This window comes from Oryctolagus cuniculus, chromosome 2 (genome assembly GCF_051225735.1).
Source record: "Oryctolagus cuniculus isolate XC-2025 breed Fujian yellow rabbit chromosome 2, ASM5122573v1, whole genome shotgun sequence".
NCBI classification, from domain to species: domain Eukaryota; kingdom Metazoa; phylum Chordata; class Mammalia; order Lagomorpha; family Leporidae; genus Oryctolagus; species Oryctolagus cuniculus.
The window spans coordinates 176,483,484-176,510,143 of NC_142868.1; the positions used below are offsets into that span (position 1 = coordinate 176,483,484).

General features: G+C 49.0%; 1 protein-coding gene and 1 pseudogene across 1 annotated transcript in view; one reads left to right on the forward strand and one right to left on the reverse strand.

The window, feature by feature from the left end:
- The window catches only part of XDH (xanthine dehydrogenase), a 65,875-nt gene that overhangs the window by 31,737 nt on the left and 7,478 nt on the right, over positions 1 to 26,660 (forward strand). The window contains 17 exon segments of the mRNA NM_001122938.1: positions 955 to 1,129; positions 2,898 to 2,981; positions 4,464 to 4,633; positions 6,743 to 6,866; positions 8,828 to 8,947; positions 9,409 to 9,505; positions 11,079 to 11,203; positions 11,812 to 11,945; positions 12,340 to 12,427; positions 13,624 to 13,710; positions 20,917 to 21,108; positions 21,409 to 21,554; positions 22,648 to 22,729; positions 23,245 to 23,340; positions 23,928 to 24,056; positions 24,597 to 24,671; positions 26,548 to 26,600. Coding sequence (NP_001116410.1) covers positions 955 to 1,129; positions 2,898 to 2,981; positions 4,464 to 4,633; positions 6,743 to 6,866; positions 8,828 to 8,947; positions 9,409 to 9,505; positions 11,079 to 11,203; positions 11,812 to 11,945; positions 12,340 to 12,427; positions 13,624 to 13,710; positions 20,917 to 21,108; positions 21,409 to 21,554; positions 22,648 to 22,729; positions 23,245 to 23,340; positions 23,928 to 24,056; positions 24,597 to 24,671; positions 26,548 to 26,600 — 1,977 coding nt within the window.
- Positions 14,398 to 15,813, reverse strand: LOC149128153 (HCLS1-associated protein X-1 pseudogene; annotated as a pseudogene).

The window sequence follows — 26,660 nt, forward strand, 5'->3', positions numbered from 1 at the left end:
CACTTTTACCACTGCCTTTCTACTGTTACTATGACTAGTATTTCAGCTAGTTACAATTAATACTGCCATTGTTACTACTACAGTTACTATTGGTACTCCTCCTGCTGCTGCTGCTATTACTACTGATACTTTCTAACATTACCGCTATGACTCCTATACTTTTTGCTGCTGCTGCTGTTATTGGTACTATTACTATTACTAGTATTGCTGCTGCTACTAGTGATTCTATGACTAGTAGTGTTATCACCAGTCCTGGTCCTACTATTACTAATGCTTCCTCTATTACTACAACTTCTATTTCTACTACTACTATTACTATTGCTACCACTGCTATTGCTAGTGTTACTACTGCTGGTATTACTACTCATGGCAAATGTTGCTGTTACCAGTAATACTATTGCTACTGCTACTACTATTACTACTGCTGTGGTTAACGCTGCTATTAAAAGTACTGGTGCCTACTCCATGGCTGCAGTTATACCAGGTCTTTCACTGGCAGTATCCTATATATCCTATAATACCCATGTGGGATGGAGAAAGTTTAACTTGGAGTTTGCCTCCATGGTTCCAGGAAGTTCCTGGCTCCAACACTTAGGAGATGAGTGACATAAATTAGTTTATCTCCCCATGCCTCAAATTTTTTACATTGGTAAACTGGCATAAGATGTTTCCCTTAATTAAATGACAAGGGACTTAATTACAAAAACTTTTGGCCATTGCCTACCTCCTTTGTAGGGTCTCGGTCATTATTATTATTATTATTATTACTTTAAAAATTGCTCCTAAGGACGAATAAAATCAGGCTCAAGGAGGTTGGCCACTGGCCCAGAGCCTCGGGCCCCGAGTGTCTGGGCCAAGTTCTATAGGGAGGTCCTGTGACCTGCAGCATAGCGGCATCTGGGTGCAGCAGGCGGTGTGAGCTCCCTCCACGGTCCCGGTGTCGGTGTCGCGCAGGTCCTGGGGCCCTGAGCTACTGCAGGAGGTGTGCGCGGGCCTGGCCGAGGAGCTGCAGCTGCCCGCCGACGCCCCGGGCGGCATGGTGGAGTTCCGGCGCACGCTCAGCCTCAGCTTCTTCTTCAAGTTCTACCTGACCGTGCTGCAGAAGCTGGGCGGGGAGAACCCTGACGACGTGAGTGCGGCCGGCGAGCCTCGGCGCGTGGTCCTTTGGGGACCGAGATGCGGGTCTGGGTGGGCATCTGCGGGCACAGAGAGGAGAACAGGAAACGAGCCAGGCCAGGAGTGGCCGGGCTGGGACTCCAGGAGGCAGGTCCTTGCCCTGTGTGTGCCCTTAGACCCCCGTGGCACTGGACTGGTCTCTGGGCTCGCTGTGAAGCTGCCAGAGTGTAGGCGGATGGGCAGCCCCTAGCTGCAGAGCCGGGGGACAGTGTCCGTGAGCAGGGAGAGTGGAGCAGGACCTGAACGTGGGGTGCGGGAGTGCGTGCAGGCGGAGGCGGAGCCCAGCTCCAGAGGCCTGCTCACCAGCAAGCACATCTGCGCCTACTGTGAGCGCATGCCCAGTGACAGCGGGCAGCCCCAGGGTGGTGGGGAAGGCGGCCGTGGGGGCGGCCTCGCGTAGCTGGGAAGACCGGCCCTGTGCCATGGAGCGGAGAGAAGGCAGGGCGGGAGGGACAGCGAACTCCCTCTGTAAATCCTAATAACGAGGTGGGCTTCCGGCCTAGCTCTGGCCTGGCTTTGGTTAAGTTGCCCGCATCCCACGTCCTGGGTCCTGGGTTCCCTTCACTACTCTCAAAGCTTCCTGCTGAGACCGGCAGGTGATGGCGCAAGCGCTGGGCTCCCTGCTGCCCATGTGGAGACCTAGGTTGAGTTCTGGCTCCCAGGTTGGCCCAGGCTGCTGGGTGAGCCAGTGGGTGGGAACTCTGTCTCTGTGTCTTGCAGCCTCTTAAACAAAAGTACAAAAAAATTAATACTTAATTTTTTTTATTATAAGAGTAGTACAAACTTACTGTGAAAAAATTTAAAAACAAATTCGCATAAGAAAAACAACCAAAATTACCACTACTCTCAGATCCCAGAGAAAACCACGGCTGATAGTTCAATCAGTATTTCTTGGATCTCTTTCCTATACTTACCTGTCCAGCTGTCTATCATACTGTTTGTCCCTTCATCCATCAAAATATCTATCATCTTGTGATCTTTGGATTTAGATATATCATTTCCTAAACAGATTTAATATCATACTGCACAGAGGATTTTGTAACCCCCTTGCTTCTTCTTTTTTTTTTTTTAAAGACTTATTTTATTTATATACTTGAAAGGCAGAGTTACAGAGAGAGAGGGAGAGAGAAAGATCTTCCATCTCCCCAAACGGCCACAATGACTAGAGCCGAGCCAGACCCAAGCCAGGAGCCTGGAACTCCATCTGGGTCTCCCACATGGGCGACAGGAGCTCAAGTATTCGGGCTGTCTTTCACCGCTTTTCCAGGCCCATTGGCTGCGAAGTGGAGGTGCCCTGTCTTGCACCAGCTGTGCAAGGGATGCAGGCAATGCTGGTGGCAGCTTAATTCGTCCTGCTACAACAGGTCCCCCACCCTGCACCGCTTCTGTTGAGATGCTGGACCCGAGGAGGACCAGGATGGCTTTTCCAGGGGGGAGGGGCTGGGGAGAAGGTGTTGCCACCAGAGGGAGCAGCACACACACATGCAGATGCAGATCTCTCTGCGTGCCCACACAGCGGGGTGGCCGGGTCTGAAGTGGAGTCTGCTACTCAGTGCCACACGTGCAGAGCCCACGTGTCGAGCTGGATCCAACTGTGACTCAAAGGGGTAGAAAAGGAGGGGATGAGAGGGACAGTTGTCACCTTTGACGCCTGGGGACAACCAAGGAAGGCGTCAATGATAATACAGTCATAGTTACCTGTGCTGTCTCCCCACCCCCAGAAATGCAGCCTACTGGACCCCACCTTCGCCAGTGCTACCTTACTTTTCCAGAAAGACCCTCCAGCCAATGTCCAGCTCTTCCAAGTGAGTAGACGGCCAGTGTCAGGGCCTTGGCCGGCCACATTGGTGAACATGGTTGGTGGTTGGTGAATGACTAACTTGAGTTGTATGTAGGTACATAAAACTCCTTACTCTTGGGCAGAAATACTCAGAGAATGAGAACCAGGTTGATGTCAGTGTAGCTATCTGTACTCATTGCTTATGGAGAACGAATCTTCATTCTGTCTGCTCTGAACCCGCCATGGGCTAATGTGCAAAGCCAGGAACTGTCTTTAGCGTGAGAGGGACAAGGTGAAGGCCCATACATTTGTCCTGCAAACATTTTTGATTTGGGGGCCATCCAGCCTCCTCTACAACTTGTCAACTCTGTTGTCACAGAGAAGCAACCACAGACAGTACATAAGTGACTGTGCATGCTGTGTTCCAATAAAACTTTATTTCCCAATACAGGCAGTGAGTTAGATCAGGTCTCAGGCTATAATTTATGACCACTACACTAGAGTGGGGCATGCACTCCAGGGCCTGACCTCTTGGTTTCAAATCAAAACTTTGCCAATTTCCTACTGTGCAGCCTTGAGAATGTTGCCTGCTGAGTCTGTGCCTCTTGGGTGTTACTTATACCCCCTGCAAGCGTGGGTAGTGAGGGCACCTGTTTCACAGAATGTTTTTGAGAACTCCATGGGTTAATAAAAGTGAATCATGTGGGTAGTCCTTGGCATGTAGAAAACACTCAAAAACCATTAGTCATTGTTTTGAAAAACAAAAGTGGAACTTTGTTGTAAAATTAATACATTTTTAAAGCATTTTGGAAAATACAGAGAAGTACGAAGAAGCAAATGAAAATCACCCAAGTCTCACCTCCAAGGGAAGATCATGCTTATATTTTTGTTGACCTCCTTCCACTTTCTCCTGTTCATGTGTCACCATACAAGGGAACTGGAAAGCTCATGGAACATGGGATTAAGGGAAAGGTTTATTTTGTTGCAAATTTTTTTTTGAAAATCCATGCATATGAGGGCATCTTCAAAATGTCCATGGAAAATGTGAATAATGCAAAAATGGCATGGATTTAAAAATTTTTTTGCATCAAAATAAACTTTTTAAAGAAATTCCATTTTCCAAAAACTTTTAGAAATTGCTCATACACACATACACACACACACATATACACACTTTATTTATAGCATATATTCTTTTCTCCTACTGAATTCAAGTCCCTACATACAATGTTTTATGATCTGTCTATTCTCAACATGAGCCTTCTTGTAATTAAACTGCTCAAATGAACGTTTTCATGCTTCACTGTATGATATGGTGTAATCCATCCTCTGATGGTTATGAGCATTTAGGTTCCTCCCTGTTCTTTACGTACTGACACCATGACCACTTATCAGTGGCTTCTTAGGTGCCTTTCTGATGGCTTCTCCTCAACCTCACAGTTTCCCAGGCCTGCAGGGGAGCAGTGTCCTTCACAGCTCAGCCTGACCAGTGATCTTGCTGTTCCAGGAGGTGCCCAAGGGCCAGTCTGAGGAGGACATGGTGGGCAGGCCTTTGCCCCACCTGGCCGCGGGCATGCAGGCCTCCGGGGAGGCCGTGTACTGTGACGACATCCCTCGGTACGAGAACGAGCTGTCCCTCCGGCTGGTCACTAGCACGCGGGCCCACGCCAAGATCAAGTGAGTGTAGCCACCTGTGCAAGGGGGATGCTGGGAGGATGCACGCACGAGACTTCTCGCACCCTGCCTGGATGCAAGCCCAGAGACCACGAGGCTCCTCCAGCGCCTCCCAGTCTGGAGGAAGGGAAAGGATCTCAGAACCGCAGTCTGAGGAGCAGCAGGCGGGCTCGGGGCTCCTTGATGCCTGGGGGAGATCTGCTCCTGGAAGGGAGAGGGGCTAACATTACAGGGGCCACAGCAGGAAGGCCTTGGAGCCCTAAGTTGGCAGCTGCTGTAGGCTTTTACGAGTTAAACATTACATTGGCCTGGTGAGCACTGGGCTAGACTTCCACGTAAGACACTCAAGGGGAGACCATGGCCTTGGAATCTCACAGACCTGGCATTGCTGGGGTTGCAGCCCTGCTCGACTGCTTAGCAGCTGAGTCCTGGGCCTGTGGGTGCAAGTCCTCATCTGCCCACGTGTAGTTGGGTGTGTGCGTGTGAGGATTAGCCATGGTGTCCTCAAAGCACCTGGCAGAGAACAACCATGTATACCTGTTTCTTGAATTTTGAGAGCCTGAACGACAAGCAACTGCCACCTCTATAGTAATAATAATAACAGAGCAATCATAACAATAGTAAAATTTAGTATGCAGTTGACACTTAATATTTGCTGCAGCCTGATTTGAAGAATTTTATATATATTGGCTCACTTATGCCTCACATCGACACTATTGGCAGTTGCTATTATTATCCCCCATTCCAGACAGGCAAAGTAAGGCACAAGCAGGTTAGTAACAGACTCTGCAGGTTATCCAACTGGCAAGGAGTGAGTTGGAGTTGGAAGCCAAGTGGCATTTGCTTCTGCTTGTTCAAGCCAGAGACTGTGAGATTCATGACCTGGTAGGCACTGGACACCCAACCTGCTGACTACAGCAGCTTGGAAACCCCTTCCTTGGACCCTGCCACTGCAGGGTTAGAAATCACGTCTCTGTCATTGGTGTTTTCTCTGCAACTGCTCCTAGCCTGGGCACAGGTTCCAGGAATGGCGGCCAGGACACAGATATAATCTCTAACACATGCATAAGCTTTTCCATATCACTGAAAAAAAATGTTTATGTAAGTGGCTAGGGCTACCAGCTGTGGGGTAAATTCATTTGCCTTTGTCTTTGTCTTGATCCCATGGTGACAGTACCGTGACCCCTACTGTCCACACTCTAGCAGTGCAATGGGTGTAGGAGGTGGGGAAGCGTTGTAGGAATTGGGATGCTTGTACCTGGAAGGGCTCCTGGTGGACCAGAGCTGGGCTGACTTTGGCAGTCCTCTGCCTTTGGCACCCTCACAACTTAACCTCAACTCTAATCCCAGTTACCATGCCTTCAGACTGAGTGACTTCGGACAAGCCACTTAACTGCCCGAAGCTTGAATTCCCCCACCTGTAGAAAGAGGAAAACGCTCATTCCTTTCGGCTTGCTTGTGAGGATTAACTGTTTGGAAGGTGGTTGATACTTCAGGGCAGTTTGCAAGCATTTCACTAAGTCGCCCCCACCCTATACCCCCCCGTGGACACAAGCCAGAGTGATCAGTACACAACTGAGACTGTTGTAGTTGCTAAACAAGCTGGGCCTTTTCCCTTTGCGATCTGCATTGACTCATTACGTGTGGTTTGCCTGCTGTGCTGGGAGAGCACCATGAAGAGCAGGACAGAAATTCAGCTGTGTGCACAAGTTCAGGGCCATCGATCCCCAACCCAGCAAGGGCCTTCCTGTGCTGATTCCGGGTGGGGGTTAACTAGTACTGTGGATTTTAGCCAGTAACCTCCACAGTAAGTGCTGCTCACCATGCTGGGTCTCCTTTGCCCTTGGAGAGCAGACAGGACACAGCATAAGGTCCATGAAGACCTGACCTGTCTTACTCATCTTATACTCTCAGTGGCATTCAACACACAGTGGCCTCCATGTAATAACCATTTCATCAGCATTTACAGAGAAGAACAGAAGTAGAATCTAATAGAAAAGAAGGTAACAAAGGGAGGAATGAAGGCGAAGTAAATGAAGGCAGGTTGTCCAATCTGGTGACTGCTCCAGCTCTGTGTGTTGTCCTGGTTCCTCACTTGAGTTATTCTTGCAGGTCCATAGACACTTCAGAGGCCAAAAAGGTGCCAGGGTTTGTTTGCTTCCTCTCGGCTGCTGATATTCCTGGGAGTAACGTAACTGGACTTTGTAATGATGAAACAGTTTTTGCACAGGATAAGGTATGTCTTGGATTTCTTTATAAGAAGTAAATGGAATAAGGATTGCCATTTTCAATTATGCTCATTGTTCCAAATCCCTGATCCTGAAGGATTACATTTGCATATGCAAATATCTGGCCATCATCCACTTGGCCCATCTAGGGAATCATCCATTAAGAGGTAGGATATGTTTTACTCATTCATTTAATTGATGGCTCTTGTTTATACACAGTAGGCTAATTCTATGCCAAAGTGGCAGCAAAACCTGACTGGCAGTTGCATTTGAATTAACAATTAAGCTCTTAAAGAATAATGTCAAAGTCCTTTATTCATAGGAAAGAAAGATACTGCAAACAAACCATAATAGTACCACTGTATGTGTTGATAATTCATTTATATGAAAGTTCATCTGTTGATCTTGGCCATATGTAATTCTGCAATAACAACAAGACATTTCCAAACATTTAGGGTAACTGCTAGAAAAATCCTCTGCCTTACTCACAGGATATTTTTTGAAGATCATTTTTTTCTTTAATTCTAATATAGATCAGATTTTGCAAACTAGATAGTAGTGGGTATTACGAAGGGTAGATTCACTTTGTTGATGTGAAAATGAAGGAGAAAACAAACCCACAAGAGACACAAGAACTCTACCAGGAGAGCATTTAGTGAAAGAACAAATTGTTTTATGAACTTTGGGAGCCCCAGAGAGCACTGCCTTATGCTTAATGAGGGTCATCCAAGTTCAACCACCACGAACCAAATAAGCCAATGACTTAGTTGGGTCCTCAAGAGATAATTGCCAGAGATTTGCTTGCTAAGTATTCATTCCTCTTGTCAGAAGCCTCATATTCCAAAGTGATGATTTTGATAATAGTTTATTGTTGCTGTGTGTGTGTGTGTGTGTAGGATGAAAATTATTCCTGAAAGAGATCCATTAAACTACTATGGAATTGAATTTTCTTTTCTTTTTAATATTCATTTATTTATTTGAATGGCAGAGTAGAGAGAGAGAAGGAGAGAGAGATGTCTTCCATCTACTGTTTTACTTCCTAGATGGTCAAAACAGCTAGGTCTGAGCTGGGCCAAAACTAGGAGCCAGGAACTCCATGCTGATCTCTCATGTGGGTGGCAGGGGGCCCAAGTATTTGGGCCATCTTCTGCTGCTTTCCCAGGAGCATTCATAGGAAGTGGGATTGGAAAGAGAGAAACCAGGACTCAGGCACTTCAGTAGAGGATGCTGGCATGGCAAACAGCAGGTTAACCTGTTGCGCTAAAGCTCTGGCCCCTGGAAGTGAAGTATTCAAAGAAAATAAAACAATAAAGCAACAATTATTATTCTCTAAGTTCTTAAAAATCTTGTTTATGGGCCATCGAATCCAAGAAAACCAGCATGTGGGAGCCACTGCTTTGGAGCATATAAATGAAATATAAGATGTGATTGCGGCCTTTGAGAAGCTTTTCGTATAAAGCTGGGGAACAGAAGGCAAGAGAGGAATGGAAAGAAGATAAAGAGTGGGAGTCAAGGCCTAAGCCTTACTTGTGATCTAGTAACTAGCCACTGTGGTCTTCCAGGTCTCTGTCTCTTCATATGAAGACCATATGAATATTTGGAATAGAGCCAAAGTGACACACACACTGCCTAGTGCCACAGTTCCCGTTATGCTCACAGCAGCTATTAATAATCAATTGCCAGTTCCATCCTGCCCAGATTCACAAAGGAATGCCAGAACTGAGTAGGGAAAATTGCCTTTAAGATTAACTCTGTCTGCCATCCTCATCCTGGGGATCTCTAAGCACTTAGGAAGAAGCATATAACCTCAATTAGTAGGACCAGGGGATGAAAAGGCTCCAGGGCCATCAGAAAAAGTGTTTTGATTGTGAGACAGCAGGGATTTCTTTGCCTTTTTGAACAATGCAAAAACTGGGTTGCTTCACGAGGAGCTTAGGCATGTTTTCTGACAGTCCACCTCCACTCCTAGGTCACATGTGTTGGGCACATCATTGGTGCTGTGGTCACTGATACCCCGGAACACGCACAGAGAGCTGCTCAGGGGGTGAAAATCACCTATGAAGACCTTCCAGCCATTATCACGATTGAGGTAATTGCGAGTGCACTGCTTGCAGTGAGCAGCGAGCATCCCGTACCTGCAGGCCCATTTATTAGGATCCTCTTTAGAAGACCGGAGCAGCAGGTAGAGATTTGGCTACATGGGGCTTTAAATCCCTCCAGTCCTTGGAGATTTTTTGTTCCATGAAGCCTTCCTCTTCATGATCTTGGGCTCAGTCGACTAACAGCCAAACTGAGTTCCTCCATCCCCAAATTTGGCTCCAGTGGTTCCTCCTGGGGTCCTTGTTTTTCTGCAAGAGCTGGGGCGGTCCACCTCTCGCTGAAGAAGTGCAGGAATTCCGACAGAGCTTCCCTTCAGTCTGCATGCGAAGCGTGTAGAGGTTCAGATGAGAAGAGAGAGGAGGAGACCCAGAGCTTCCTTCTCCCTGATCAGAAGCCGTCTTCTTTCCGCCCCTGGGAGGCAAGTGACTGAAGCTTCTTTTTGATCCTCAGGATGCTATAAAGAACGAATCCTTTTATGGGCCTGAGCTGAAGATTGAGAAAGGAGACCTCAAGAAGGGGTTTTCCGAAGCCGATAACGTTGTCTCAGGTACAGCAGCAGTGAGGAGGGTGCGCCCTGCTTGCAACCCTTAAATGCAAAACTGCACGTTGATCCCAGGGCAGGGAGGTGAGTGCTAAACAGCTCCTCAGAGAAGATCCCCTCTTCCGTTTGTAACAAAACGGTGGATAGCTGGCTGGCGTCCACTCTCAGTCATCTTAATCTCCTGTGTCTAGACTGGGTAACCTATGTGGTTCTTGAGAGGTTAGGCTGAGTAATGTGTTCTAATTTGGAGAGCCATCCTGGGCAGTAAACAGCCACAGGTGTAGCCAGCTGTGGGTCTGCCAGGCTGTAGCCACAGAGTCCTCACCTGCCCCGAGTGCATGAAGGTGGTCCTTATCCATTGGCAGCTGGCTCTCTCCCCTTGCCTGTCCTTCCCTCCTCCTCCCCCCGACCTGTCTCTGACACTGAAGTGGGGTCTATGGCTCTTCCCCTAGGACATGGCTGCTACTAGTGTGCCTTTTGGAATTGCTCTGTAGGTTGGCTGTGGGGGCACTGCCGAGTCAATAGCAAGCCACCTCTCTCAAAGGCCTGGTAGCTTCAGTTTCAGAAGATGCTCTTATTTGCTGCTTTCTGATTGCCAGCCTGAATAGAGAGAGAGCAGCAGTCAGAGGGTGCGTAGCTGAGCACTGCAATGGGGATACGCACACCATGCTGGACTGTGGGGCAAGTCAGAGAGGCAGAGCCAGGAGAAAGACAACCTTGGCATGGGCGTTGGGTCTGGCAGTTAAGAAGCTGAGTAGCGTGGACCCTGGAGGGCAGCAGTGATGGCTCCAGGGAATCAGGTCCCTGCCACCCACAGGAGGAGCCCAGATTGAGTTCCCAGCTGCTCGCTTTGGCCACCTGGCTATTGCAGGCAGTTAGGGTGTGAACCAGCAGATAGGAACTCTGTAAGTCTCATAAATAAATACATAAATAATTTTAAATAAGCATTCTATCAGATATTTTGAAATAATAATCTTTGCCCACAATGAGAAATAGCCAGGGTGAAGTTCATTCACAGTTGAATGAACAGCTGCTGGGCGCTGTCCCTGTGAGAGTGCCTTTTATGTAGGGTTGTGGTGGCCTCTGTGCTGTGCGGTCCTGGCAGAGTCTGCTGTGATAGCTGCTGTGAGGCCATTAAGTGCGAGGACCCCTTCTCCATATCCTCCTGGCTCGCTTTCTTGCTTTCCTTTCATTACAGTTGACCCCAGTGACTCCCCTCTTGGTTTCAACAGCTTTTACCTTCCTCCCACACAATCATCTTTTCTTTACCTTTTCTAAACATTTATAAGGAGTTGTATTTAGAAATATTTGATTTCCTCGGGCTGCAATGAGAAGCAAACTTTGCACCTAACATATTTCAGTGTTGCACAGGTTTCTTTTGGGGGGATGGGGAGTAGGGGGACTCTGTAATTCCCAGATGACTGAGAATTGAGACTCCTTTGCAGCCCAGTTGGGGAGCCTAGAGGCTCCCTGTGAGCTGTTGGTTCCTGCCCGGGCCACATGCAGAGGACATTCTGTCCCCAGACAAACCTGCCCCTCGCAGCCCGGGCCTCACTGTGGGCTCTCATTGCTTCCCTAGGAGAGTTGTACATCGGTGGCCAAGAGCACTTCTACCTGGAGACTCACTGCACCATTGCTGTCCCGAAAGGCGAAGCAGGGGAGATGGAGCTCTTTGTGTCCACACAGAACACCATGAAGACCCAGGTAGGAGACCTGTGGGGAGGACAGAGGGAAGTCCCACGCAGACCACCAGGGCAAGGTGGCCAATGGCAAGAGGGAGACCTGGGCTGGTCTGGAAGGGGACTGGAGAGCAGTGGTGCTGGCGCCTGTTGTTAGCTCTTGTCACTCCAGTGCTGGGCAGCCTTGGTCAAGTCATATCCTCCCTGAGAAGGGGTTGGTAACAACCGCAGGGACCACAAACGTATCTACAGCAACTTGAATGTTCTCAACTGTCTGTAATGGGACAATGGTTTGCCCACTGGCCTTGTGCTGACCTACTGACCTCTGGCCAAACAGAAGCACTTTTGGCTTTGCAAGTACACTGCGAGCTGTCCGCCCCTTTGGTTTAACAGTGAGGTTCTGAATGGTCTCAACTCAGCCTGCAGTGCCTGATGAGGGCTGGACACCAGTACTACCAACCGGAGGGCTGAATTCAGAGAGGAGGGGCTTTTGGAATCAAGGGATTTCAGAATTTGCAACAGTAATTAGGCCCATGCATATCAAGAGCCTCTGGTTTGGGACTGAAATAAGAACCAATGATGTATTCAGTGCCCGTGTTGTTTTGTTTTGTTTTGTTTTTTTTTCCCCCATAGAGCTTTGTCGCAAATATGTTAGGAGTTCCAGCAAATCGGATCGTGGTCCGAGTGAAGAGAATGGGAGGGGGCTTTGGAGGGAAGGAGACCCGGAGCACTGTTGTGTCCACAGCAGTGGCCCTGGCTGCATACAAGTGAGTTCTCCCAGCAGGCCTTGGGAAGAGAAGTAGGTCTGTGTCCGCCAGGAAGCTTTCCTGGATTCCTCCCTGTTGGAAGGAGTTTGCCTCTGCTTTGAATGCTCATGACTATCTATTTGTAGAACTCTCGGGCTTAGGGATGAGCGCAACATGGCCTGTTTCTTAGTGTTCTGACATGTGTGCCCCCGTCTTCTCCCTCTAGCTGGCCGCAAGTTCCCCAGGGATAGGCCCTCCTCATGTCCTGTAGAGTCCCTGTCCTGTCTCAGTTCAGCTCTGCCCCAGGAGCCAGCTGGTACAAGAGGGCTCCCTTGCTGTCTCCATCCCCAACACTCACAGGGCTGGGCAGCTGTGGATGGCCCACAGGCTCCTAATGCTCTTGGTGCCCACGCAGGACTGGACGCCCTGTGCGCTGCATGCTGGACCGTGATGAAGACATGCTCATAACTGGTGGCAGACATCCTTTCCTGGCCAGATACAAGGTCCCGGGTCTTGGGGTGTGCCAGGGTGGGTGGTGGGCAGGGTCTCCCTGTGAGGGGCCAGAGGACAAAGGTCCAGGGAATGAGAGCTGCACTGTCACCCTTTGCCTATCACTCTGCCAAAGTTCAAGGAGGAAATAGCAACGAGAGAAACTCAAGTCTGGCAACAGCAGCACGGAAGGGTGTGCTGGGTGAGACTGACGGGCCAGTTCCCGAGAGAAACCTCAGAGGGTGGCATCCATGAGTTCTGTGAAGTTGCTAGGATCCGAGTTTGGTCTTTGGAACTAAGTTGGCCTCTGACACATCGTTTACCATCAGACCTAGGGGTAACCCACCATGCTGGGTGCCCAGTGTCGATGTGTCCACAGCCTGCTGTGAAATCCAGAATGACCACCTGAGAAATTAGACTTCCCCCGGGCAGGGGTTGGGGTAAGGGCAGTTGTTGGGGTGGGCACCCGCTTTCCCAGTACATGGTTAGGCACTGCCCGGACCTCCCCCTGGGACAGTGTCTTTCCTGGGCTCCATGCATGACCAGTCCTTGTTCTGACAAAGAGCCTTTCTTCCTCTACGTACCAGGGTGGCCTCCCAGGCCTGCGTCTGGCCCCGTGCCATGCACTGGCCTTGAGCAGCTTCCCTCAGCCGCCTGACTTTGTTTCATGCTTTCACCCTCCGAGAGGAATTACATTTCTCTGATTCCTAAGTTCTCAGGAGCCTGTAGAACAGCAGCTTGATCTTCCGGAGTCCCGGTTTCCACATTTGTAAAATGTCCTGTGAAGGAGTGCTTTGATGCCATGCAAGCACATTCGTGCTCGTGTGAAGCGTAGCGCTTGTCTCCTGCCCAAAGCTCCATGGGGAGCCCTGCCAAATCCTTCCCAGTCTCTTCCCGGCCTGCCCCCTGCCTGCCCTATCATGATCAGCTGTCTCTCTCCTACCTCCTCACTCCTTCTGTCAGAGCCAGCAGCTGGGCGCAGGTGGAAGGGATGAGAGTGTGGGAACAGCGTGCGAGGGGCGGGGAGCCAAGGGTGCCCAGTGGGGAGGTGTGAGGTCCTCTCCTCTTCCTCTGTTAGGGTCAGGCCCTCTTTTTCATGGGGTGGGATCTCCTGCTTTCTGTCCCCTCCCCCCAGGTAGCAGAGGTGGGACTGGAAGATCAGGGACACAGGAGGGGACTGTTGTTGAAAAGTTGCTCTCCTTTTTGGCAGGTGGGTTTCATGAAGACGGGGAAGGTTGTGGCTCTGGAGGTGGAACACTTCAGCAATGCAGGGAACACCCAGGATCTCTCTCAAGGTGTAAGTAGGACCCCTGCCTGCTCCTGGGGTGACAGGGGGTTAAGGGCACGCCCCATGGCCCGATGGCACACACAAGCACAGGTCTGCCCCCCATTCCTGCCTGCGCTGTTACAAGTAGCCTCCTGCGGTCTGCATCCCAGGCTCTCCATCCTTGGTTAATCTCTAAAGCACAAAAATGGTCATAGTACTTCTCGGATTAGAAACAGCCTTGTGCAACTATGTTGCCAAACAAAACAGTTCCAGAGCTTTATATATGGTGTGGTGACATTTTATTTTGTGTATGTGTGTGCTTGCGTGCATATATTATGAATTCAATTAATTGGGATTTTTTTAAAAAGATGTATTTATTTATTTGAAAATCAGAGTTACACAGAGAAAGGAAGAGATGGAGAGAGAGATATATTATCTTTCATCCGCTGGTTCACTCCCTAAATGGCCACCACAGCCGGGGCTGGACCATTCCAAAGCCAAGAGCCAGGAGCTTCATCCAGGTCTCCCTTGTGGGTGCAGGGGCCCAAGCACTTGGGCCATCTGCTTCCTTTCCCAGGTGCATTATCAGGGAGCTGGATGAGAAGTGGGGCAGCTGGAGCTCACTCTCCAATATCCCCAGCTGCCAGGATTGGGCCAGGCTTTTTTTTTTTTTTTTTTTTTTTTTAGCATAAATAGAGGTTTTATTGGTCAGTCTGGGCGGGTGACACACTGACCTGCCCCAGCTTCCTGGTGTACACACCCAAGCCCCTTAAGTGGGCAGGAGAAGCAGCCCAGTTCGCTGATGGTGGGCAGTGCAGGGGGACCTGGAGACCCCTGAGGGGTAACAAGACTACCGGGACCGGGACCAATGTCCTAGGAATAAATCCAGGATGGAAAAGGCATCATCCAGGGATGGAGACCTCAGTAATTCTGGATCGCCTCTTGGACTGCCGTCTGCCTCCTGCCGGGTCACTGTGGTCTCCGAGCGGCCCTCACTGTCCACCACAGTCCAGCGTTCCTCCACGGCCCCATCTGGCTTAGTGATCTTGGTCACAGAGATACTCTTGAAATAGGATTTGGGCTGAGGCTGCAGAACTGGGCCAAGACCCTCCTGGGAAACCTGGGAATCAAGATTGTTGTCCTCTCTGGCCCGGGGATGGGGAGTCACAGGCCACACATCATCAACCTGTGGAAAGGCCTCTGGGAGCCCCAGTCTGCTGCTGGTTTGGAAGACTCAGTTTCTGCATCACTTTCCACGCCCCCCCCCCCCCCCCAAAGATCCTGGGCTGGTGGCTATCTGAGTACTTAAGCATTGAGTCTCGAAGCGTCTGTCCCCGCCGTGGATTCTCACCAGCTGGCTCTGACTCGGGACCTGGAAGCTCGGGATTGTGGGAAGGCAAGGTCCAGGCCCCCATCTCGCTGAAGATGCTATTGAAATCCCGGACTAGGTCATCAAAGCCGAAGTCTAGCGCTAGTATCCATATAGGATACTGGTATCACAGGTGGCAGCTTTACCCATTGTGCCATGGCGGCAGGCCCTGTTAATTGGAGTTTAGTTAATTATTGGGGTTGATGTGTAACACAGTGGTTAAGTCACTGCTTAGGATGCCCACATTACATCTTGGAGTGCCTGTTGGGAGTCCTGGCTCCTTCACCTCTGATTCAGCTTCCTGCTAATGCATACTCTTGGAGGCAAATGATGATGGCTGGGGTCACTGGGTCCCACGAAGTGGACTTGGATTGAGTCCCACACTCCTGGCTTCAGCCTGGCCCAGTCCTGGCTATTCCAGCATTTGAAGGAGTTAGGCGATCTTTCTCTGCCTCTCAAATAAAATGAAAATAAATTTTTAAAACAATTTTAAAATATTCTTTAAAACAATAAAATAAAACTTTCAAAGAAGCTAAATTTAGCAGGGCTAAACTGAGCAAAGAACGATTCACAAATCAAGGAGCCCTCAGAAGAAGAGGTTCACAGAGCCTTGCCCCACAGTGTAGGTAGGCAACCTTTCTGGGCAGGGAGTGAAAGTGATGGACAGACACAGACTGGCTCCAGCCGGGCATTTGCCTCGTTTGACCGTGGGCTGGTCTGATCTGGGACTGGCTCTGCTGTTTGGTACAAGTGTGCACCTCCATGGTAGGCTTGCAGTGAGTTTATGTGCAGCTCGTTATATAATTTATATTATATATACACACACACATATGTATGTATACTTATATACATATAAAATGGACATTATTGTCCCAGAGTTCTGGAGGCCGGTAGACTACCGTTGAGCCTGGGTAGGGCCATCCTCCCTGTGCAGGGCTCTGGAGGAGAATTCATTCTTGTTCTTTCCAGCATCTGACAGCTGATGGCACTTCATGACTCCAGTCTCTGTCTTCCTAACACCTTGTCTGTGTCTGTTTTCCTCTAGTTCTATAGACCTGGAAGTGCTTCTTTTTTCTTTTCTTTTCTTTCTTTCTTTTTTTTTTTTTTTTTTTTGACAGGCAGAGTTAAACAGTGAGAGAGAGAGAGAGAGAGACAGAGACAGAGAGAGAGACAGAGAGAAAGGTCTTCCTTCCATTTGTTCACCCCCCAAATGGCTGCTACGGCCGGTGCATTGCGCCAATCTAAAGCCAGGAGCCAGGTGCTTCCTCCTGGTCTCCCATGCTGGTGTAGGGCCCAAGACTTGGGCCATCCTCCACTGCACTCCTGGGCTATAGTAGAGAGCTGGACTGGAAGAGGAGCAACCGGGACAGAATCCGGCACCCCTACCAGGACTAGAACCCGGGGCACTGACACTGCAGGCAGAGGATTAGCCTGTGAGCCGTGGCACCAGCCTGGAAGTGCTTCTTGACTTAGCACCCAGAGGTGTCTCCATCCTAGGAAACCCATGCATTGAACACCCCTTGCCTACCTAGCACCACGGCCTAGCAGTGCAGTGGGCTGCAGAACATCACTTGTTTCTCTTCATGGTTGTGTCGCTGGTTGGCAGCCGTGGCTCACTCTCCCTGCCTGGCATCATGAGACTTTATCATTCCACATATTATGAATCTAAGACAAGATCAAAGTTCAAACTTCCAAGTACAGATTCTACCAAATACATATTGATTTCACACCATCATAAGGTCAACAAATTGTATCATGATTTAGGGACTGTTTATGCCTGTGACTGCATTAAAGGCCCACCCCAATAATCCCACATAAGCTGCTTCTCTTTAAAGCCTTCATTTTGTCACACCTTTTGCCATGGATGGTGGTGTGGTAGTATTCATAGGTGCTATGATTTGGAAGTGAAAATATCTTGGGGAGGCATTTTCTTTACATCACAGATTTTTGTATCAAATGTCCATTAGATCCTATTGAGTGATGGTATTATTGAATAAGTCTATATCCTTTCTGATTTTTTGTCTATTTTAAAATTAACTTTGAGAGAGGAGCATTGATATCTCTGACTAGCATTATGGATTTTTCTGTTTTTCCTTATGGTTCTGCCAGGTTTTGCTTTTTATTTGCAGCTCTGTTCTTTGAAGCAGACATAGTTCTTTTGGGAGGACTGTTTTATCTTTATAGAATATCCCCCCATAATATTTTTCTCTGAAGTCTGCTTCATCTGACATTAAGCCTACCACTCCTGCTTTCTCTTGATTAATGATTGTATGACTTATCTTTTTGCATCGTTTGACTTTGAACCTGCTTGCATTGTTGTACCTGAAGTGCCTTTCTTGAAGTTTTTTAACCAACTCTGCTAATCTTTTAACTGTATTTATATTGGTTAAAGTAATGACTGATTATTGGGTATAAGTCTGCTACTTTATTTTTTGTTTGTTTTGTTTTGTGTTTGTTCTCTTAGTTTTTTTGTTTCCTTTCCTGTGAGTTACTTGCACATTTTTTCGAGTTGATTTTTATTTACTTGTGGTATTGTTGAAGGTATCTCTTGTATAGTTATTCTTGGTTGCTCACTGAATTGGCGCTGTTGATACCTGTAACTGACAGTAGTCTATGAGTTGTCATTTCACCAGTTTTGGCAAAATTTAGAAACCTTAATCCCTCTACATCTTCTTGCCTTCTCTACTTACACAATTTTTATTTAGAATTCTTTTTTGCATACATTTGGAGCCACATTGAAATGGTATTATAATTTTTGCTTCAACTAGTGGACATGACTTTAAAAACTCGAGAAGAAAAGCCTGTTGCTTTTACCCATGTTTTTGCTTAAAGTGTTTTTTCTTCCTCCCAAGATTCCAAGGTTCCTTCTTTGATGCTTCTGTTTCTGTTTAGAGAACCCCTGCAGTTATTATTCTATTACAGATCTTCTGGGAACAACTTTTCTGAGTTGACCTTCATCTGAGAATGTCTTGTGTTTTTCTTTCTTACTCCTGTGGGGTAATTTCACTGCCCCGTAGGAACATTGAGAGTTCTTTTCTTTCAGCATCTGAAAAATGTGGCACTTTTTTAGAAACTCCATAGTTTTTGCTGAAAAATCACTTGTTATTCTAATTACCTCCCCCAGATAGGTAAGGATTCATTTCTCTGATTGCTTTCATGGTTTTTCCTTTATCTTTAGTTTTTAGAAATTTGATTATATGTCTGCTTATGGATTTCTTCAAGTTTATCCTGTTTGGTGGTCACTCAGAATACAATCTATAGGTTTATGCCTCTTGAAAAATTTAGCAAGTTTTCAGTTATTATTTTTTAAGGATTTTTAGCCCCTCTCTTTTATAAAAAATATTTATTTTTATTTATTTGAAAGGCAAAGTCAGAGAATGGGCATGGAAGGGAGAGTGCGAACCATCTTCCATCTGCTGGTTCACTCCTCAGATGCCTTCCGTAGCTAGGGCTTGGCCAGGCTGAAGCCAGGAGCTGTATCCAAGTCTCCTATGTAGGTGACAGAGACCCAAGCATTTGAGACATCCTCTGCTGCCTCTCAGGCTCATTATCAGGAAGCTGGTGGAAATAGAGGCAGGACTCAATCCTATGTATTCTTTTTTTTTTTTTAAGATTTATTTATTTGAAAGTAATTTAGAAAGAGGGAGAGGCAGAGGCAGAGAGAGAAAGAGAGTTATTCCATCTGCTGGTTCACTCCCCAAATGGCTGCAGTGTCCAGGGCTGCGCCAGGCCAAAGCCAGGAGCCAGGAGCTTCATCTGGGTCTCTCACGTGGGTGCAGGGGCCCAGGGACTTGAGCTGTCTTGCATTGCTTTCCCAGGCACATTAGCAGGGAATTGGATTGGAAGTGGAATAACCAGGACTTGAGCCAGTGCCCAGTGTGATGCCAGTACTACAGGCCCTAATCCTAGGTATTCCAATATGGGATTTAAGCCTCCTGGGTAGTGGCTCACCCACTGTGCCAAAATACCTACGTCTAGCCCCTCCTTTCCTTCCCAGACTCCAACAACATGAATATTAGGTCTCTTTTGATCATGCCACGTGCCCAGGAAACTGTTATTTTTGTTTCATTCTGTATTCTCAATATGGCTTGTATTTGGTAATATATATTATTCTACTCTTCAGTTTGCTGGTTCTCTCCTCTAACCCTTCTCTGCTACTGTGGAACCCGTCTAACGAGCTGTTTTGGTTTTTATATTTTTCAGCCCCCTAAATGTCCATTTGATTCTTTGTATCTTGTATTTCTTTGCTGAGACTTTCTGGTTTTGATTCCCAAGGCTTTGTATATTTTCATTTGTATCAAGTGTGTTTGTAATTGCTCATGGAGCATATTTATCATGGCTGTGTTAAAACCATTATCAGATAATTTTACAACTTTGTCACCTCAGTGTCCTTGTTCTTTATCTTTTATCATTCAGTTTGAAATATTCCTGTCTCTTGGTTTGATTTTTCATTGAAACCTAGAGCAACCCAAAGTTAGAGTACAGATGGTGATGATCTGCCGAGATGCTGAATCTTATTTAAACCTACTTTTTCTCTTTTGACACTGTTCTCTGCTATTGCTCGGTCGAGGTAGAAGTCTTGATTTTCCACTTGGCGTTTGCTGATTCACAGAGTGGTAGCAGCTACTATTTGCTCTGGGTGGCAAATCAAGGTGATACGTGCTGCCCACTGACACTGGAGGGGGATGGCCTGCTCACTACTGGACTGGAGTCCTCCTCCCCTGACACCACCCAGCCAGGGAGAAGGTGTGTCTTTATGGCTAGGCTGGGTGGAAGTCCAGGCTTCTCCTCTGTTCTGTAATTTGAGGGGTTGGAGTAGGACGTTATTAATGGTTGTTGAAGATTAAAGTCTCTGCTCCCTACCTGGAATTCTCTGACACCCCAGGCCAGAGTATTGGGCCACCACATTACAGTCCCAAGACTGAACATCCAGGGGATTGGAAGCTGCTGTGTATGGGGGGGGCGGGGGTTGGCAGGCATGAGGTCCTCCTGTGTTGTAGCAGTAAGAGAGAATAGAATCCCCCATTGACGAGGTCAAGGTGGGGTATTAGATAAGCACATTATTTAGAGATGTGGAAGAAGTGAATCTGAATGGCCGATAAGAGTCGGAAGTGGCTGCTTTTGGAGGATGGAAGGAAGGAAAGTGGAGGGAGCTTCTGTTTTTCTTTTTTTTCCCCCTTATTTATTTATTTATTTTGACAGAGTGGACAGCAAGAGAGAGAGAGAGAGAGAGAGAAAGGTCTTCCTTTTGCTGTTGGTTCACCCTCCAATGGCTGGCGCATCGCGCTGATCCGAAGCCAGGAGCCAGGTGCTTCTCCTGGTCTCCCATGCAGGTGCAGGGCCCAAGCACTTGGGCCATCCTCCACTGCACTCCCGGGCCACAGCAGAGAGCTGGACTGGAAGAGGGGCAACCGGGAGAGATCCGGCGCCCTGACTGGGACTAGAACCTGGTGTGCTGGCACCGCAGGCAGAGGATTAGCCTAGTGAGCCGTGGCGCCAGCTGGGAACTTCTGTTTTTCCTAACACCACCTACTGGAGTATTTGACTCTCAAGTATTTGTACTACAGCTTTCATGGGAATTAAAAAAAATTGACAATGAATTAATAAAATCAGCTGTTCTTTTAAAGGAGCTGTCAGGTTAGGAAAGAGTGTCCCCATAGAGGAGGTAGGTGGGGGGATTATGGTAAACAGTGTGCAGTAAGGAGATGATTTCAACAAGCCAGGGAAGGAGCAACTGGGGCTTGAAGAGGAGCAGCAGACAGTGTGGCTGGGAAATGCAGGCCTGCCCACAGCCCTCTGAGTTCTATTTTGAGGATCCAAGGAAACCAGTGAATTGCTCTCTCCCATCTTGGTTTCCTCTACTTCAGATCATGGAACGAGCTCTATTCCACATGGACAACTGCTATAAAATCCCCAACATCCGGGGCACTGGGCGGCTGTGCAAGACCAACCTGCCCTCCAACACAGCCTTCCGGGGCTTTGGAGGGCCCCAGGGGATGCTCATTGCCGAGTACTGGATGAGTGAAGTCGCCACGACCTGTGGGCTGCCAGCAGAGGATGTAAGCTGGGAACCTGGTTCACGAGCCAGGGAGGGGTCAGCCGACACTGGGGGAAGCCTGGCTTTGTGTCTTGAGCGTCTCTCTTGGGCTAGGGGTGGGCAGATAGCTGGGAACCTGGTTCACGAGCCAGGGTGGGGTCAGCCGACACTGGGGGAAGCCTGGATTTGTGTCTTGAGCGTCTCTCATGGGCTAGGGGTGGGCAGATGCTACCGAAGGGGCTGGAAACTCAACTTTAGGTTGTGATCCCCCATCCCGGTTTCTTGCCGCTGAAAAGGCTTCAATGTCTCTCTCCTTGGGAAGGTGCGGAGGAAGAACATGTACAAAGAAGGGGACCTGACACACTTCAACCAGAAGCTGGAGGGCTTCACCTTGCCCAGGTGCTGGGATGAATGCCTGGCAAGCTCTCAGTTTGAGGCGCGGAAGAGTGAGGTTGACAAGTTTAACAAGTAAGTTCTGAGGGTGGACGAGAAGCACGTGCTGGTGCCCCTGGGACTTCATGGTCTGAGGCTTCTCTGCTGAACCCCACACACGAAGCCAACACTCCAGTGTACAACAGACCCGGTTGGGTCTGCCAGCTTGTTCCTAGCCACCTGTTTATGACCTGGTAATGAACTTCAGCCTGGAGCAGGTGGGCTCAAGTCTGCCCTCAGTGCTGTGACCTATCACTCACAGTTTACTTGACACAGCTACGTGCCTTCTGGCAACAGCGTATTATATTTATTTTTCAATTGAGAGGTCGAAAAGAGAGGAGGAGGGAGGGCAGGAGGGAGGCAAGGGGTGAGAGAGAGAGAGAGAGGGAGAGAGAGAGAGAGAGAGAATATGAATGAATGCTGGCTCATTTCTCAAACATACACAGTAGCCAGGGCTGGGTCAGTCTAAAGCCAGGAACCTGGAACTCTGTACAGGTCTCCCACATGGGTGGCAAGACCTCAACCATTTGAGCCATCATCTCCTGCCTCCCAGGATTGCATTTGCCAGGAAACTAGGTTGGAAAAGAATAAATGGGCCACAAACCGGGCACGCCAAGAAGTGGCTTGCTCTCCTTTACCTCGATGTCTGCCTAGGACTCTGAACACCACAGATATGAAGCTGCCTCTGATGCTTATCTATAAACGTGAACTTGGTGGCCATCACCATCTTGTTGATAAGTCTCCCTGGAGTTTATCATCTGCACAGTGGGGATAGTGGTACTGACTCTCTTCACAGAATTGGAAAAAGTCAGACATAAAGCATTGTCTATTAGGAAGGCATAGCACAGTATCACAGCCCAAGATCACCAGAGCCCTCTGTCCCAGTCTGAATGCCACCCAGGGACGAAGGGTGGTGTTGCTTTAAAGCCTGGATTCCTGGGGGACAGGAGGGCCCAGAATCCACACTCCCACCTTCCTTCTCCTTGTCTGCGCTTACTTGGTCACAACTCAGTATGTGCAGAACCAAAGATGTCCTGTCCTCTGATATGAAGATGTTGCCTGAGAGTATGTCCACTCTCACATGAGGATGGTTGAGAAGCTTCCATGAGAATTATTCCTTTTTCTCCAGGGAGAATTGTTGGAAAAAGAGAGGACTGAGCATCATCCCAACCAAATTTGGAATAAGCTTCACGGTTCCTTTTCTGAATCAGGTATTTGCTTCCTGTGGCTTCACCCATCTTCACTGGCCTGGAGCCCCAGTTCCCCCAGTAACCGTATTGCAAAGGGAAATCTCCTTGACAGTGGTAACAGAGCTGACCGGAGGAGCCTTTGCTGGTTAAATGAGCTTTGAGCTTGCATGTCCCTTTTTGCACAGTATGTCACAGGACAGTGAGACTCCGAGAAATGGGTTAGTCTCTAGCTTTCTCCTCCTGCGTGTGGAACTGTGGCTCTCTTCTTTTCCATTTTACTTCTTCATCTGAAGACCCTTGACCTCCTTCCCTCTGGGGATGAGAGACAGAGAGAAAGGCGTGCAAACATGTTGTCAGTGACCGAAGGGTTGTAGAATCTAATCATGAAGTTCATTCAGATGTACCTTTTGTTAGGGGTTTGCATCCAAAACATTGCTGCTGGCTTTCTTTGTTCTCGGCTCCATGCCTTTGGTTGGATGCCTAAGCTGAGTCACAATTCACTGATTGTTTTGTCTGTCTTCCTCCTCTGGCTCTAGGCCGGAGCCCTGGTTCATGTGTACACGGATGGCTCTGTGCTCCTGACTCATGGGGGCACCGAAATGGGCCAAGGCCTTCACACCAAGATGGTGCAGGTAAGCAGCCCTCCGGGTGTCCCCTCCAGCACATGCTGTCTGTTGCGAGGGAAAATGCTGTGGGACTTTCCAGAAGCAGGAGTAGGTGTGGGATCTCCCCCGGCCCTGCCACTCATTCGCGTGCCGCCTTGGGCCAGTCTCCTCCCCGTATTGGCCTCAGTGTCCTTATCTGTAAAGGACTGGCCAGGAGACTTCCATCGCCAGCCCTCCAGGGCCCCATGGCTCTGCGTAGAAGGAGTTGGCTGCCACACTCCGCGAGACTCCTCCCAGTGGAATAGGATAACGAAGCTGGCCTAGAGTCAGTACATCTGTTTGGCTCATGAGCGCTGGCCAAATTGAAGCCAAGGTTAGCTTAAAAAGGCACTGTCACCAATTAAGTTTATGCATGTTTTATCTAACCAAATCACTCCGCAGAGTGCTGTTTCAGACTCAGCCAGATGTCCGGGTATCTTAGAATCAACAGGATTAGAACCTGCAAGATTATCTGCTTGCCCCTCTCAGTGAACCTGAATTCTGTCTTGGGGAGATGGTTAGCCAAGCCCCACGCTGACCCCTTCCCTAGAAGGTGCTGTCTTCTCTTTTCACAGGTGGCCAGCAGGGCCCTGAAGATTCCCACCTCCAAGATCTATATCAGCGAGACGAGCACCAGCACGGTGCCCAACACCTCTCCCACAGCGGCGTCCGTCAGCGCTGACATCAATGGACAGGCGGTCTATGTACGGAGCCCGTGGGAGCTGGCAGAGCAGAGGGCCTGGCGAGTCTCCCGGGCGGCTGCGGCAATGGTTCCTTTCAGCCTCTTTGGCCATAGCCTTGCCCTTGGCTCTCCTTCCTGGAGGATGCTAAAGGGGAGGCCCAAGAACCATAATTGCTTCCACCAAAGCCAAGAGGGATGAGGGAGGGAGGGGGAAGGGTTTTGGTGGGGGGAAGCAGGGGCTTCTGGGAAGGTCCTCTTCCTGTTGTTGGAACTGGCCACAAGGGAGTGGATCACAACTGAAAATTGATGCTGGGATCTGCCTGGTCAGAGCCACTTGATGGGAGTCCTTCCAACATTTGGCCATGTCTCAGCCTAAGAGCTGGATGGGAAAATGTTCTCCCAACAAGGGCTGAAGTGCAGGGTAGTGTTTCTGCCATGGGCCTCCATGATTCCCGGGAGGGTGGCACCCTGGGTACAGCATTGCTTGGAGAGGACTGAGGCCCCGGCTTCGCCTGAGCCGTAGAGTGCAGAGGGCTGATGTGGGTGGCTGTATTTTCTGCAGGAGGCTTGTCAGACCATCCTGAAAAGGCTGGAACCCTTCAAGAAGAAGAATCCCAGTGGCTCCTGGGAAGACTGGGTGAGTCTGAGTTCCTCCAGGACACTTTGGAAGATGCACGGGCATCAAAAGCAAGGCTTCTGTCCTTACCCCCAACGAGGGTGAGGGCCAGCAATTCATCCCACCAAGAGAAGCCAGGTGGTCTGTATGATTTCACAGGACAAGGAATGCTGGGCCCTTCACTTCCAGGATCTCAATGGCTTTGTGGGACTTGGAGTTTTGGCTTCCCTGAGCCTCAGAGGAAGGATGACCACGGATGATGTGAGGTCTTGCTTCGCTTGGCACTTGTCCAGTGCCCCAGTTGTTGGACAGCCTGGATGAGCCTTGTCTTCAAACCTCTGCCCGTCCACAGGCTGCCCTGGCAGCCTCTGCTCTTACCAACCCTCAAACCTGGGTCTACTGAGAGAGCGTGACCATGCTTGAGAGAGCTTATAGCATCCCTGTGACTGTAGGATTGACGGGTGGAGTAAACACTCCACATAAAGATAAACCCGGTCCTCTAGATCAGAGGCCAGGAAGGGGCTGTTGGGTGGGAGACCACAGCACCTCCAGCAGGCAGAAATACCGGTGGTGCCCGTGTCCTTGACCCCCAGAGTTGGAATAGCCCTAACTGTAACACATAGGGTGTGACTTCATGGAAACCAGCTCAGGGGGCACGAGCAGCTCTCCCTAGCTTAAAGAAATAGCACTTCCACCAGATCCATGCATCTTCTGTGCCTCCCAGGACCTTATCTCCCCTTCCCACACTCACAGACATCAGGTGTGTAAATGCCTTAGGGATGCACTTGAGTGTGGTAATTTGGGTTTGGGGCATGGATTTGTCAGGCAAATTTAGTATCTTCACAGCAGCCTTGGTGGCAGTTTTGTGATGTTGGGCCTGTTGATCTGAGCTTTGCCCTCAACTCCCTTGTAAGCAGATAATCCCAATAAATCACCCACAGTATACCACCAAATCCACACCTACACATGATATGATGTGCCTAGTGCAGATCCCAGGCCAAAGTCTTTTTCGGGAAGCCTTGGTCTTCTCATCTGTAAAATGAATAGAACAGCGCAGATCTTACAGGGTTATAGTAAATACTAAGTAAGATAATGAATGCAAAGTGCTAATTAGCAATTGGTGCATAGTAATAAGCTTGATAATTGACAGTGACATTGATACAAATTATATTAAGGACATCTGAAAGCTCAGTGTTGTGTTCATGCTGGGGAGACCAAAAGGCCTGTTTTATAGTTAAAGAGGTGATGGACGGAGGGCTTTATCACTAGGAACCTGTAAGGCTCACGAGGTAAGTAGCTTGGGCACTGCAGAGAGTTCCTTTCATGATGGCTTGAGTAGGGCATCAGCATCAAGGACGGGCGATTGGAACAGTGAGTTCGAGCTGGTCACTGAGGAGTAACAAGGATTTGGATGAATACAGCAGAAGTGCATAGATGAAGGTGCAGTGGTGTGGGAACAAGGAAGGGTTGGGAGAGTTCCCAGCTGAGACTGGCCAGGGTGCTGATGGTGCGCGTTCTAGAAAGGGCCAGAGAGAGGACTGTGACACCCAGCCCCAGGCTCTGCTCCGTAGGTGATGGGGAGTCGCTGAACGCTCCAGGGCAGAGCAATGACGTGGGAAGCGCGGTTTGGTAAGAGGATCACTCCTGCTCTGCCGGGGAGCTGGCGGGGACAGGAAGTCTGGGCAAGAGGTGGAAATAGTACTCCAGGCTTCAGCTGCTGAGGCCGTGGTGCTGGCAGTGGCGATGGGAATGGGAGGTGAGGTATGGAAGTCTGAGTCATAGGAAAATGAGTTGATCAGCTTCCAGATAACGAGGCTGAACTCATGAAGGCTTGGTGGCAGGTCAGGGTATCTGGAAGCCACGCCTACCCCTCCCTGATGACCCTTTCTGTCTGCAGGTCACAGCTGCCTACCTGGATGCCGTGAGCTTGTCTGCTACTGGGTTTTATAAGTAAGTATGGGTCAGCTCTGGCCCATTCACTGCAGGATGTCAGCCTTAGCTCCCTGGTGC